The sequence below is a fragment of the Nicotiana sylvestris genome, chromosome 3 (assembly GCF_000393655.2).
Source record: "Nicotiana sylvestris chromosome 3, ASM39365v2, whole genome shotgun sequence".
NCBI classification, from domain to species: Eukaryota; Viridiplantae; Streptophyta; class Magnoliopsida; order Solanales; family Solanaceae; genus Nicotiana; species Nicotiana sylvestris.
In genome coordinates this window covers 100,593,633-100,606,145 of record NC_091059.1, presented here as the reverse complement: position 1 = coordinate 100,606,145, position 12,513 = coordinate 100,593,633, and the positions used below count along the sequence as shown (strand labels likewise).

Genomic DNA, 12,513 nt, shown 5'->3' with positions numbered 1-12,513 from the left:
ACCGAGCAACCCGCCTCCTTATCCTTCCCATGTTCCAAGTTCTTCAAACAACGAGATGGGGCATGTTGAAAATATGTTCGAGTAAATTATGGAAAAGAATGCTGATTTAGATGCCAACGTACCTCACACAACACATCAATCCGCAACTTAGAAGTTCAAATAGGGCAAATCTCTCAAGCTCTAAATTCTCGTCCTAAAGGGATACTATCAAGTGATACTGTAGTAAACTCAAAGGGTGGAAAAAACACAGGGCATGCCATGGCCTATGTGACTTAGTCTCTACTTGAGAAAGAGAGACCTAGTCTAGGATAACTTATGAATGTCCCATTGGGTGTTGATTATTTAGCTTATTTCATGCTTCAATTTTAGAATTAATGGTTGCAAACATTGATTCATGCCTATGTGACTTAGTCTCTACTTGAGAAAGAGAGACCTAGTCTAGGATAACTTGGCTAACAAGGAATTGGGTTAATTTAGAGAATGATTAGCCTAATTAACGGGTTCAAACTAGAGATAGTAAGAACCTGACTTGAGCTCATATCAACTATTTTGTTTGATACCCATTTGGACTTGGAAAAGTCAAATTGGGTAAAATCACTCCCTGACAGAGAGGTATTGAACGAGTAACGTAGAACTGAGAGCTATAATATACTCCAATCAAAAAACTAAGTATTAACGTCTTTATCCCATTAAGCAAACACCTAGGTTATGGTCACAACCCTAGGCCTTTAAACCATTTGGGAAAACATCAAAAACATTCATATATAGTTTATTTACCGTAGTTTTCAATCATTAGAGTAATAGTAGAAGTGGAAATCAAAACTCTGTTTTGGAGGTGCAATTTAGGTAGTCCATAGTTCACTTGCTTCAAACATATACTCTTGACACCCTTTATAACTCCTAATGGATTCGACCTCGACTCATATTTGGGTAATTATTATTGCATATCACCGTATCATATCTCTTATTGAGGTGTGTTGTGGACGTCATCAATTTTTGGTGCCGTTGTCAGGGAGTTAAAATGATGTTAGCTATGTATTTGGGTGTGTTTTTGGAATATTTTCTTTTCCTTCCGTATTACTAACTTGTGTGAGAAATTGTAGGTACAACCATGGGAACAATGAGGTCGAAAATTTGCTTTTGGAAGATGTGGACGTTGATGATGAGCAAGTTGATGAGGTTCCTATTGAACCTCAAGCCAATAGAAGAGGCCGAGTGCCTCATGACAATGTCCCCGCTCCACCCCACCTCCACCACGAGCGGCTCCACACTGGATATTACCCAATGAAAGATATGCAAGTGCAATAGTCCATCCCTATATTAGGGCGGTCAACTTTCAAATCACAAATGTGATGCTAACTTTGCTTGAGCAACGAGGTTTCTTTACTGGTGCTCCAATTCAAAATGCATACAAATATTTGAAGGGGTTTGTGGATACTTGTTGGGGGAGCAAACAAACAAATGTCTTCAAGGATGCATTGAGGCTAAGACTCTTTCCCTTCTCTCTACGGGGGAAAGCTTTAGATTGGTTGGAACGTTTGCCAAACCATTCTATTCACACTTGGGATGAGTTGGCGGAATAGTTTATTTCTAAGTTCTTCTCTCCGGGGCACATGGATACACTTCGAGATGAGATTTTGGCATTCAAGCAAGAATCGAATAAACCATTACACGAGATATGGGAACTTTATAGAACAATTGTTAAGAATGTCCCAACAACGATATGACGGAGAACATGATTCAAAAAACTTTCTATCACGGTATTAGCACAACCAATCAATGTGTAGTAAATTAACTTGCCGGTGGGAACTTCATGACATGCCTTATGTGGAGGCATGTGAGATTTTTGATGAGATGGTGAAAACGTCATCAGCTTGGCAATCCCGGGCCATAGTTCCACCAAGGTAACCCAAACATGATCCACCTTCACAAAGAATTGCAAGACCATGGGCAAGCCATTGCCGAGCTGACAACCACTATGAGCAACTAGCAAAGGCCCAACTAAATCAAGTGCAAAATCCCAAGCAAGTCAATGCCATGGAGGGAGTGAACATGATGGTGAACAAGAGGAGGACCAAGGGTCCACAAGTGCAAAATCGAGTAGAGAACTATGTGCAAGAAGATAGTGGTTTTGAGCAAGATGGTTCCTATAATGAACAAGAGAAAGAAGTGCAATATGTGAACAACTTTCAAGGGCAATAAAACAACTTCCAAGGCCCAAACCAACAACAATGGTGACCACAAAACAATCAAGGCAATTGAAATTCTACCAATTAAGACAATTGGAGCGGAAACAATAATCAAGGGAATTGGCATAACAACAATAAGTGAAAATAATCAAGGAAATTGGGGGGGGGGTAACAATCAAGGCGGATGGAACAACAATCAAGGCAACTGGGGGTCGGGTTTTCAAAGGCCCCCAATGTATCGACAACCGAGAAACCCACCTCCTTATCCTTTCCATGGTCCAAGTTCTTCAAACAATGAGATGGGACAAATTGAAAATATGTTCAAGCAAAAGATGGAAAATAATGTCGATTCGTATTCCCAACTTAGGTCACACAACACATCAATCCGCAACTTAGAAGTTCAAATGGGGAAAATCTCTCAAGCTCTAAATTCTCTCCCTAAAAGGGCATTACTAAGTGACACGGTAGTAAACCCAAAGGGTGGAAACAACATGGGACATGCCATGGCCGTTACTACAAGAAGTGGAAGAGGTCGGAATGCACCCACCTCAAGTCGAAGGAACCTTGTGGATGATGAGCAAGTGGTGCAAGAAGAAGAGATCCCGAACAATGTGGTGCAACCTAATGATGAAGTTCGGATTGATATTGATGATAGTGTGGAAGAAACTCAAGAGGAGGTGAAGCCGTCTAGGGAACACATTATTAACATACCGGAGCCGGTAGTGCAAAAGGCTAAGGCACCATTACCTAAGCCTCCACCACCATACCCTCAATGACTTGCTAAGAAAAATGGTGAGAATCAATTTAAGAAGTTTATTCAAATGATGAAGAGTCTCTCAATCAATGTCCCATTGGTTGAAGCTTAGGAACAAATTCCCGGTTATGCCAAGTTTATGAAGGATCTCGTGACAAAGAAGCGGTCAATGAATTTTGAAACTATCAAAGTCACTCATCAAGTGAGTGCAATTTTGCATTCAATGGCTCCTAAATTGGAGGATCTCGGTGCTTTCACGAATCCTTGTACAACTGGAAGTGCCGAGTTTGCTAAAGCTCTTTGTGATCTTGGGGAAAGTATTAATTGATGCCCTATTCGGTTTTAAAGACTTTGGGGATTGGGCAACCAAGACCCACCTCTGTGAGATTGCAAATGATCGATCGTACTATGAGAGGCCTTTGGGAGTGATTGAAGATATCTTGGTTCGTGTTGATAAATTCATTCTTCCAGAGGATTTTGTCATTCTAGATTGTGAGGTTGATTATGAAGTGCCGATTATTCGTAAAAGACCTTTCCTTACTATGGGGAAGGCTTTTTGTGATGTTGAAGCTGGAGAACTTACATTCTAGATTGGTGATAAAAAGTGGTATTCCATATGTGCAAGTCCATGCGGCAACCAAATAGCAGTGAGGTGTGTTCTTTTGTGAACTTAGTGACCAATGTTATTATTGATGATACAAGTGCTACAATCAATGTTGGTGATATGTTGGAGGCCGTTTTGCTCAACTTTGATGATGACGAGATGGATGATTTCATGGAATATGTGAACTCTTTGCAAGGAATAGGGTCGTACAATTATGCACTCCGAAAATTATCTTTTGATATTGAAAATAGGACAAATCCTCCTACAAAGCCTTCTATTGAATATCCCCCTACCTTGGAGTTGAAGCCATTGCCTCCACATCTCTGGTATAAATTTCTTGGCCCTTGTTCTACTTTACCGGTTATTCTTTCCTCTTGTTTGACTAACATTCAGGTAGATTCCGCATTGGCAGTGCTACAAAAGATGAAGAAGGCTATTAGGTGTCACTCATCAAGTGAGTGCAATTTTGCATTCAATGGCTCCTAAATTAGAGGATCTTGGTGCTTTTAATGAATCCTTGTACAACTGGAAGTGCCGAGTTTGCTAAAGCTCTTTGTGATCTTGGGGCAAGTATTAATTTGATGCCCTATTCGGTTTCAAAGACTTTGGGGATTGGGCAACCAAGACCCATCTCTGTGAGATTGCAAATGATCGATCGTACTATGAGAGGCCTTTGGGAGTGATTGAAGATATCTTGGTTCGTGTTGGTAAATTCATTCTTCCGGAGGATTTTGTCATTCTAGATTGTAAGGTTGATTATGAAATGCCGATTATTCGTAGAAGACCTTTCCTTACTGTGGGGAAGGCTCTTTGTGATGTTGAAGCCGGAGAATTACATTCTGGATTGGTGATAAAAAAGTGGTATTCCATATGTGCAAGTCCATGCGGCAACCAAATAGCAGTGAGGTGTGTTCTTTTGTGAACTTAGTGACCAATATTATTGTTGATAATACAAGTGCTACAATCAATGTTGGTGATATGTTGGAGGCCGTCTTGCTCAACTTTGATGATGACGAGATGGATGGTTTCATGGAATATGTGAACTCTTTGCAAGGAATAGAGTCGTACAATTATGCACTCCGAAAATTATCTTTGGATCTTGAAAATAGGACAACTCCTCCTACAAAGCCTTCTATTGAAGATCCCCCTACGTTGGAGTTGAAGCCATTGCCTCCACATCTCTAGTATAAATTTCTTGGCCCTTGTTCTACTTTACCGGTTATTCTTTACTCTTGTTTGACTAACGTTCAGGTAGATTCCCCATTGGCGGTTATACAAAAGATGAAGAAGGCTATTGGGTGTCACTCATCAAGTGAGTGCAATTTTGCATTCAATGGATCCTAAATTGGAGGATCTCAGTGCTTTAACGAATCCTTGTACAACTGGAAGTGCCGAGTTTGCTAAAGCTCTTTTTTGATCTTGGGGAAAGTATTAATTTGATGCCCTATTCGGTTTTAAAGACTTTGGGGATTGGGAAACCAAGACCCACCTCTGTGAGATTGCAAATGATCGATCGTACTATGAGAGGCCTTTGGGAGTGATTGAAGATATCTTGGTTCGTGTTGATAAATTCATTCTTCCGGAGGATTTTGTCATTCTAGATTGTGAGGTTGATTATGAAGTGCCGATTATTCGTAGAAGACCTTTCCTTACTATGGGGAAGGCTCTTTGTGATGTTGAAGCCGAAGAACTTACATTCTGGATTGGTGATAAAAAAGTGGTATTCCATATGTGCAAGTCCATGCGGCAACCAAATAGCAGTGAGGTGTGTTCTTTTGTGAACTTAGTGACCAATATTATTGTTGATGATACAAGTGCTACAACCAATGTTGGTGATATGTTGGAGGCCGTCTTTCTCAACTTTGATGATGACGAGATGGATGGTTTCATAGAATATGTGAACTCTTTGCAAGGAATAGGGTCGTACAATTATGCACTCCGGAAATTATCTTTGGTTCTTGAAAATAGGACAACTCTTCCTACAAAGACTTCTATTGAAGATCCCCCTATGTTGGAGTTGAAGCCATTGCCTCCACATCTATGGTATAAATTTCTTGGCCCTTGTTCTACTTTACCGGTTATTCTTTCCTCTTGTTTGACTAACATTCAGGTAGATTCCCCATTGGTAGTGCTACAAAAGATGAAGAAGGCTATTGGGTGGACATTGGCAGATATTAGGGGGATAAGCCCCGCCTTTTGCATGCATAAGATCAAGTTGGAGGATGGAGCCAAACCATCTATTGAAAATCAAAGGAGACTCAATGAGGCTATGCAAGAAGTTGTCAAGAAGGAGATTATCAAGTGGTTGGATTCTAGGGTTTTCTACCCCATCTCCGATAGTTCGTGGACTTCTCCGGTTCAATGTGTCCCAAAGAAGGGGGGCATGACGGCGGTCACCAATTACAAGAATGAGCTGATTCCTAAAAGAATGACAACCGAATGGGGTGTTTATATGGACTATCGCAAGTTCAACAAAGTCACAAGGAAGGATCACTTTCCACTTCCTTTCTTAGATCAAATGCTTGATAGATTAATCGACCATACTTTCCATTGCTTTCTTGATGGGTATTCGGGCTACAACCAAATTCTTATTGCTCTGAAATATTAAGAGAAAACAACCTTTACATGTCCCTATGGTACTTTTGCCTTCAAGCGGATGCCATTTGGTTTGTGCAATGCACCAACGACTTTTCAAAGTTGTATGATGGCTATCTTCACAGACATGGTGGAGGATTACCTTGAAGTTTTCATGGATGACTTCTCTGTGGTTAAGGATTCTTTTGGTGATTGTCTTGCAAATTTGGATAGTTGGCTAGATGTAAAGGAACAAATTTGATGCTTAATTGGGAGAAATGCCATTTCATGGTCGAGGAAGGCATTGTCCTTGGCCACAAAATCTCAAAGAATGGAATTGAAATGGACAAAGCGAAGATTGAGGTTATTCCTAAACTTCCACCTCCAACTTTGGTGAAGGGTGTGCGGAGTTTCTTAGGCCATGCGGGTTTTTACCGGTGCTACAACAAAGGTTTCTCTAAGGTGGTGAATTTGTTGTGCAAGCTTCTTGAGAAGGATGATAAGTTCAACTTCAATGATGATTGCATGAATGATTTTGAATTGTTTAAGTTCAAGTTGACAACTAATCCCATCATCATCGCTCCAAATTGGAGTGATCCTTTTGAACTCATGTGTGATACAAGTGACGTAGCGGTTAGGATTGTTTTGGGACAATGCGTCAACAAATTTTTCCATCTGGTCTACTATGCTAGTAAGACCATGAATAGTGCCCAAGTCAACTATACCATTATAGAGAAAGAGCTCCTTGCAATTGAGAAGTTCTGCGTGTACTTGATGGGTGCAAAAGTCATTGTCCACCGGATCATGTGATGCTTCGTTATCTTATGAGCAAGAAGAAGTCCAAAGCTTGGTTGATGAGACGAGTTCTTTTATTGCAAGAATTTGATATTGACATCCTAGATAGAAAAGGGAGTGAAAACCAAGTGGCGGACCACTTGTCTCGTTTGGAGGAGGAGGGGACGACCGCATGACGGCCTTGAAATCAATGACTCCTTTCCTGATGAGAAACTCTTGGCTAAGGACAAGGTTTTGAAAGAAATAGTTCTAGTTAGTGACTTTGTGACTCTTGTGTTGACTTTGGAAATCATCGAGTGGTTTAATTGGACCATAGTGATCTTTAAAACTTAAATGTGGTCGTTGTGGGCCCTTGACTTTATCCTCTTTTACAATCTGGTTGCGTGAGGGGTAAGATTAATTGTTGCTAGTCCAAGTATCCATGTGAAGGGTCTAGAACTTGCCTCGAATGTGTCTCAAGGAGAAATCTTAAGTTTTTCTTGGTGTGAGAAGTGATTGTAGCCTCTCCTTGGCCCGTTTGAGTTTTCTATTGCCAACGATGTCATTATCCCTAATCAACTCCTTTGAGCCTCTAGCCTTTCTCATTTGATAACCATGTTACAAGTCTTTACCCGTTTTTCGTGACCCTCTCTTGGCACCCGAGCTTTTCTTAACTCTCTTGTGAAACAAATGGCTTAAAACATAAGTTTAGGGGGATAGGAGGAACTTGAAAAAGGTATCAAAGAACAAAAAGAGAAAAGAAATGATCTCTATGAGAAGAGAAGGCAAGACAACAAAAGAACAAAAAAAATGCAAAAAGTGAATAAGTGGAAGGGTTGAATGGATTCAAAAAGAGGTAATGATCCCAAACATGGAGAAATCAAAAAGGGAGAAAAAGAATGAAATGATCAAGAAAGAGTGATGCTAAGTCTCTCTAGTCCCAAATGAAAAGAAAGTGCCTCTAAGAATTGGCAAATTATGAGTCGAGAAATGAAAGATGGAGTGCTTAAGGAAAGGTGTAACCACTTACCCATATGGTATCCTACCCCAACCCAAAAGCCTTCGTTACATCTCGAATGAAGTCCTACTTGATTTCAAACCGAGTGAGCTTATATTAGTGGCGATCTACATGAGGGGAAAGCATATGGTACATGAAGCCGTACTTGTGACATTCTCTTGAGAGAGATGAGTGCACCTTTCAAAATCTTTGGATTGAATGATAAATTTCTTAAGTGAGCCTGGCAAATGGAAAGTAGAGGAGGAAGAGTTTGGAGTGCACCATGGCCTATATGATAGAGCAAGAGTCCTTGATGAGTAAAGTCAATTCTTGAAGCTCAAATGTCACATTAGAACTATATGTGCTAATGCATGAGTAGTGTGGGTAATTGTTGTTCCCAACTGATATGTGGATGGCTCAGCTTTAACTCGCTGAAATGACCCTTAACTTTTAGAAGTGGGAACTAATTTTATTTGCTTGAGGACAAGCAAAGACTTAAGTTGGGAGAGTTGATAAGTGGGGATTTTGACTGCTTATTAGTACCTTTTAAGCTTTTGTTTTAGTCCAAAAGTATTGAATTGTATTCCCGAAACTAATGAAATTGTGCAAATTGTGGGAATGTTGGAAGTTTAGTCGCTCAAGATGAAATCCAACTCTAAAAGGAGTGTTCTGAAGCACAAGGTAATAAAAGGGTGCAGAAGCAAACATGCGCGGTTTGCAGAAGGAATTCTGCGATCGCAGAAAAATGACGAGCCGCAGAATTCCATTTGCAGCCACAACCCAAGCTGTAGAACCCAACATGCTTTTCAGCTATTTACCATGAAAATGGTAATACCAATTAAATTTGTAAAAGAGACTCTAAAAATACATGATCTATTTTTATACTAGTTGTTAAAGTAGTTGATGCTAGGCGTATGAAGATAAGAGATGAAATGCGAGCTAAAACAGAGTTATAATCAAACCGGGGGGCGGGGGCTTGTTATCCGGGCCTCGGACTAACCAATGAGAGGCCTCGAGGTCGATGCTTGGGCTCGAGCTCAAGCCATTGGGGGTAACCGGGAAGGGAATAACAGTTAGAATATAATTAAAGGAGGCTCTTTATGGCCAATATCAAGCAATAAATGAGGAACAAGTATGAAAGCAATAAATGAAAGAGGCAGCCTCGAGCGAGCAAGTTAGAGAAAGGAAAGAGAGAGTTGTTATTGATCTTATGTAGAATGGTTGGAGCAACAGCCGCCCTTGACAAAGTGATGGGGATCCCCCTTATATAGGAGGAAAATTCCATCATAGTACAAAATACATTAATTGCAAAGGCAGGGGGATGGGATGGCTAGACATGACGCCTTGGCGCAGGTTCCGGGTAGGTCGGCTTTGTCAGACTTAGCCGTGTGCCTGGGGAGTTCCCCATTTGACTCTAGCCTCAATCTGTATCTTCTTTAAGTCGGACCTCGACGAGCTCTGAGGGAGGGAACTCGGTCACAGCTTCGCGTCCTCGGGTCTCGAGGTGTTCTTCTGAAGTGACCTGATAGTAAGAACTAAGCCTTCTGATTTCACCGCATACAGATAGTCTCCACATTTCTCAGAACGAAGTGATGGGAAACGATTCTGATACCCGACTCCTTGAGCTTCCCGAGATGACATCATACTGATGACGCAAATTATGGTGCGAGTTTTTACGATAACTGGGACATCCCATGGATTTGTGTTTTCGACTTCATTCAATGCACTGTCGAATCCCGTTCTCCAAGGTGAAAGTACCACCATCGATTCGGTTTTTCAAGAACACAGTAATTGCATGTGCCGATCAGTCTTCCAAAGGCCTCAATGACCGTGTCATTATCTCCTATAAATGGGGGCGTTCTGGGGTTGTTTTTCTATCCAAGTGTCTTCATCTGCTCATTCATCCCTTTCTCCATGCCATTTCCTCTATTATTGATCACCATGGCCTTAGGGTTGTTTGGCAGCGTTCTGATAGGCCGTGTTGCGGCCTCTTGCTTGAGCTTCCCTTTGTCGGTCAAGATTATATCGTTTTGTCGTCGCTACCGTTGTTGTTGCGATTGTTATTGCTGTCCTCATTAGCTCGGGATGACGACAGATAAGGAATCGACCTTCCCCTCTTTTAGAAAGTTATTCGGACTATGCACCACTGCTCACTCTCCTACCTTGGCCTGGTGTGGCACTTCATCCCTTGGGTTTTTTCTTTCCCGAGGGATAAAATAGCACACCCGGTCGCCAAGGCTGGGGCCCGCCGAATCTTCAACCTTTGGCTTCGGCGGGCTATGTCTCTTTTCTCTACCTCTTCTATATCCCCCCTTTTCCTCTTCTTCATCTTCTCCCTCAGCGAGGACTTTTCGCGGGATTGAGCTGGGACCCTAGAGGAAATGACGATCGAAGTAGTTGCCTCCGAGGATGTGAGCTTGAGGAGGCAACGCTCGGGGATGCTAATACCAGAGATGAACCTTCGAGGATGGACTAGGTTCTTAGGTTTTCACTATGGGTGTATACCCCTTTGTTTCTGTGTAAGGACCCCTTGTGGGATTTTGTAATTGTATGTAAGGACCCCTCGGGGTAGTTGTAAGCCAATATTTATGAAATAAAAGGACATATTCTTTACTTCAGCTTTTGGTATTCGCCATATTCTTTCATATTCTTGTACGTTTGCGGGGATTTTGACTGTATGCCTTTGTCGACGATTGTCGATATTCTTTCCAGTTTTTGGCTGATGAAAATGGCTTTTCTTCGAGCCTACCGTGGTCCCTTGGACCAAGCCCAAAGGGATCCAATAGACTCGAATTTTCGGGGCCCTCGAACCACATGAAGATGGCGTATCGAACCTTGGAATATTCGAGGGTGGTCTCTGAGTGAAGGTCAACTTCAGGCTCCTGGAGATTTACTTTAGATTTGATGTAGATAATATTTTAGGGCGTTGTAGATGGGTTCCTGTGGAGAGGTTACCCATGGCCGGGTGGTGTCCTAAGGTCGAACCCTCATGGACGGAGCTTGAAGTGTTTTCTTTTCTTCTTGGGAGGAGCCTTCGAGGCTGTATGCCTTCTCGAGATTGGAGATGATGTCGCTAACCTTTCGGGGTCTAACTTCCTTTTGAAGGAGATCTTTGGGGTCGGTTACCACCTTGGGATCTGTACCAAAGCCATTGACCTCCCGAGGCCTATCTTGGGTAGGCGAACCGTTGCTATTCCCCACATATATATGAGGTGTCTCCCGCTTCTTGGAAGATTCCATTATTTTAGATAGCTATCCTTTCACCTTGGCGTCGAATCCTTCGTTACCTCAAGCGCAAAAGTGTTCATGTAGGTTCCTGCTTCAGTTTTCTAGTTCTACTATAGTCATGACTGTCACTTTGGGGCCTGCCCGACAGGAAGGGGAGAGTTCCACTCCTAGTGCTCAGGATCCACGGGAGTTTACTCTGAAGACCATGTCTTTGATAAGAGAGGAGCATCTGGAGATAGTGAGGAGAAACTGCGGATGGGGAGAAGGGATAGCGTTGTAAGCACTTTTCCCGGATGAGGATATTACGGACCCCGCCGATGGATTCCTGAACGTGTACTTGTATCCTTTCGCACTAGGCCCCCTTGATAGGGTCGTGCTCAATTTCTATTTAAAGTATCGAGTTACTTTGGTGTAGATACATCCGTCGTTTTGGCGGGTAGTGCTGATGATGAGGATCTTTGCGGAGAAGGCAGAGCTTGAATTCACGCTCAATCACCTCGTCGGGTTGTACCAGCCCTTTCATCATCGAGGCCTGCTAACCTTGCGGTGTCGTTCGTCTACTCCCTTTGTTGTTGATGATGAGGAAGATGGAGATCGAGAGTGGGTCAGCCGATTCATCCGGGTCTGGATGATTGATGTTATTCCCGTGGAACTTATGCCCTTTTCCGAGGAATGGAATTACACGTGTGAGTGGAGTGTCTCGTGCTTTCTTAGATTCGCTCGTGGCGAAAGCTAGTTTAGTAATTGTGTTTCTTTCTTTTCTGCAGCAACTTCATGGGCGCCGGGCAAAGTTCCTGATCTGCCCGGCTGGGTCCGGAGGTTGGTGACCGATTCGACTTATGAAGAGTGTAGGTGGCGAGCCGTATCTCAGGGCAGGTGGGAAGAAAAATACCAAGGTATGTGTGTACGCCGCTTTTATCTTTACCTTCGTATATTTAAGATGGCATTTTCCTCTTTTTATGTATTGACCTTGTTGTCGTAGCTGTCGGAAGGTCCCTAGGGGCGTGGCTATGCTCCCCCGGAGAGGGGGAGGAGTTGTCAGCTTCCGAGCAGAAGGTCGGTGGTGATAAACGGGATATGCACTCGCAGTGCGATGGAGATTTTGGCAGGGCTAAACGGGTTCGAGTCTTCGAGGAGAAAACATCGCCCGAGCCTGCTGTGAAGTCTCCGGTTCCGGAGCGGTGGTTCCTCCGAGTGATCATGCTTTGACTGAGGTTGGTTCTTCTAGGGTCGAGGGGGCTAGACCAACAGAGGTGTGCTCGGCCTTCGAGGAAGTCCGTCCACTTCACTTCGCGGTGAGTTTTGGCATAGGCCTTTCGCATCTTGTACCTTCTCTTCCTTATCGGGTTTTTCTTCTGCAGGCCTTTGATAGGCTTAGGTCTGAACTACTTCA

At 42.7% G+C, this 12,513-nt stretch overlaps 1 protein-coding gene across 1 annotated transcript; it reads left to right on the top strand.

The window, feature by feature from the left end:
* The first annotated feature begins 2,422 nt into the window (after positions 1–2,422).
* On the top strand, positions 2,423–3,533 carry LOC138887751 (uncharacterized). The gene is made up of 3 exons (XM_070169531.1): positions 2,423–2,908; positions 3,056–3,191; positions 3,292–3,533. The coding sequence occupies exons 1-3, from the start codon at positions 2,423–2,425 to the stop codon at positions 3,531–3,533; spliced, it is 864 nt and encodes a 287-aa protein (XP_070025632.1).
* The last annotated feature ends 8,980 nt before the right edge of the window (positions 3,534–12,513 follow it).

Coding starts and splice junctions, on each gene's coding strand:
- LOC138887751 (XM_070169531.1), top strand. CDS start 2,423: ATGTATCGACAACCGAGAAACCCACCTCCTTATCCTTTCCATGGTCCA. Junction 2,909..3,055: donor TTATTAACATACCGGAGCCG/GTAGTGCAAAAG, acceptor GTTGAAGCTTAG/GAACAAATTCCCGGTTATGC. Junction 3,192..3,291: donor TCCTAAATTGGAGGATCTCG/GTGCTTTCACGA, acceptor TCGGTTTTAAAG/ACTTTGGGGATTGGGCAACC.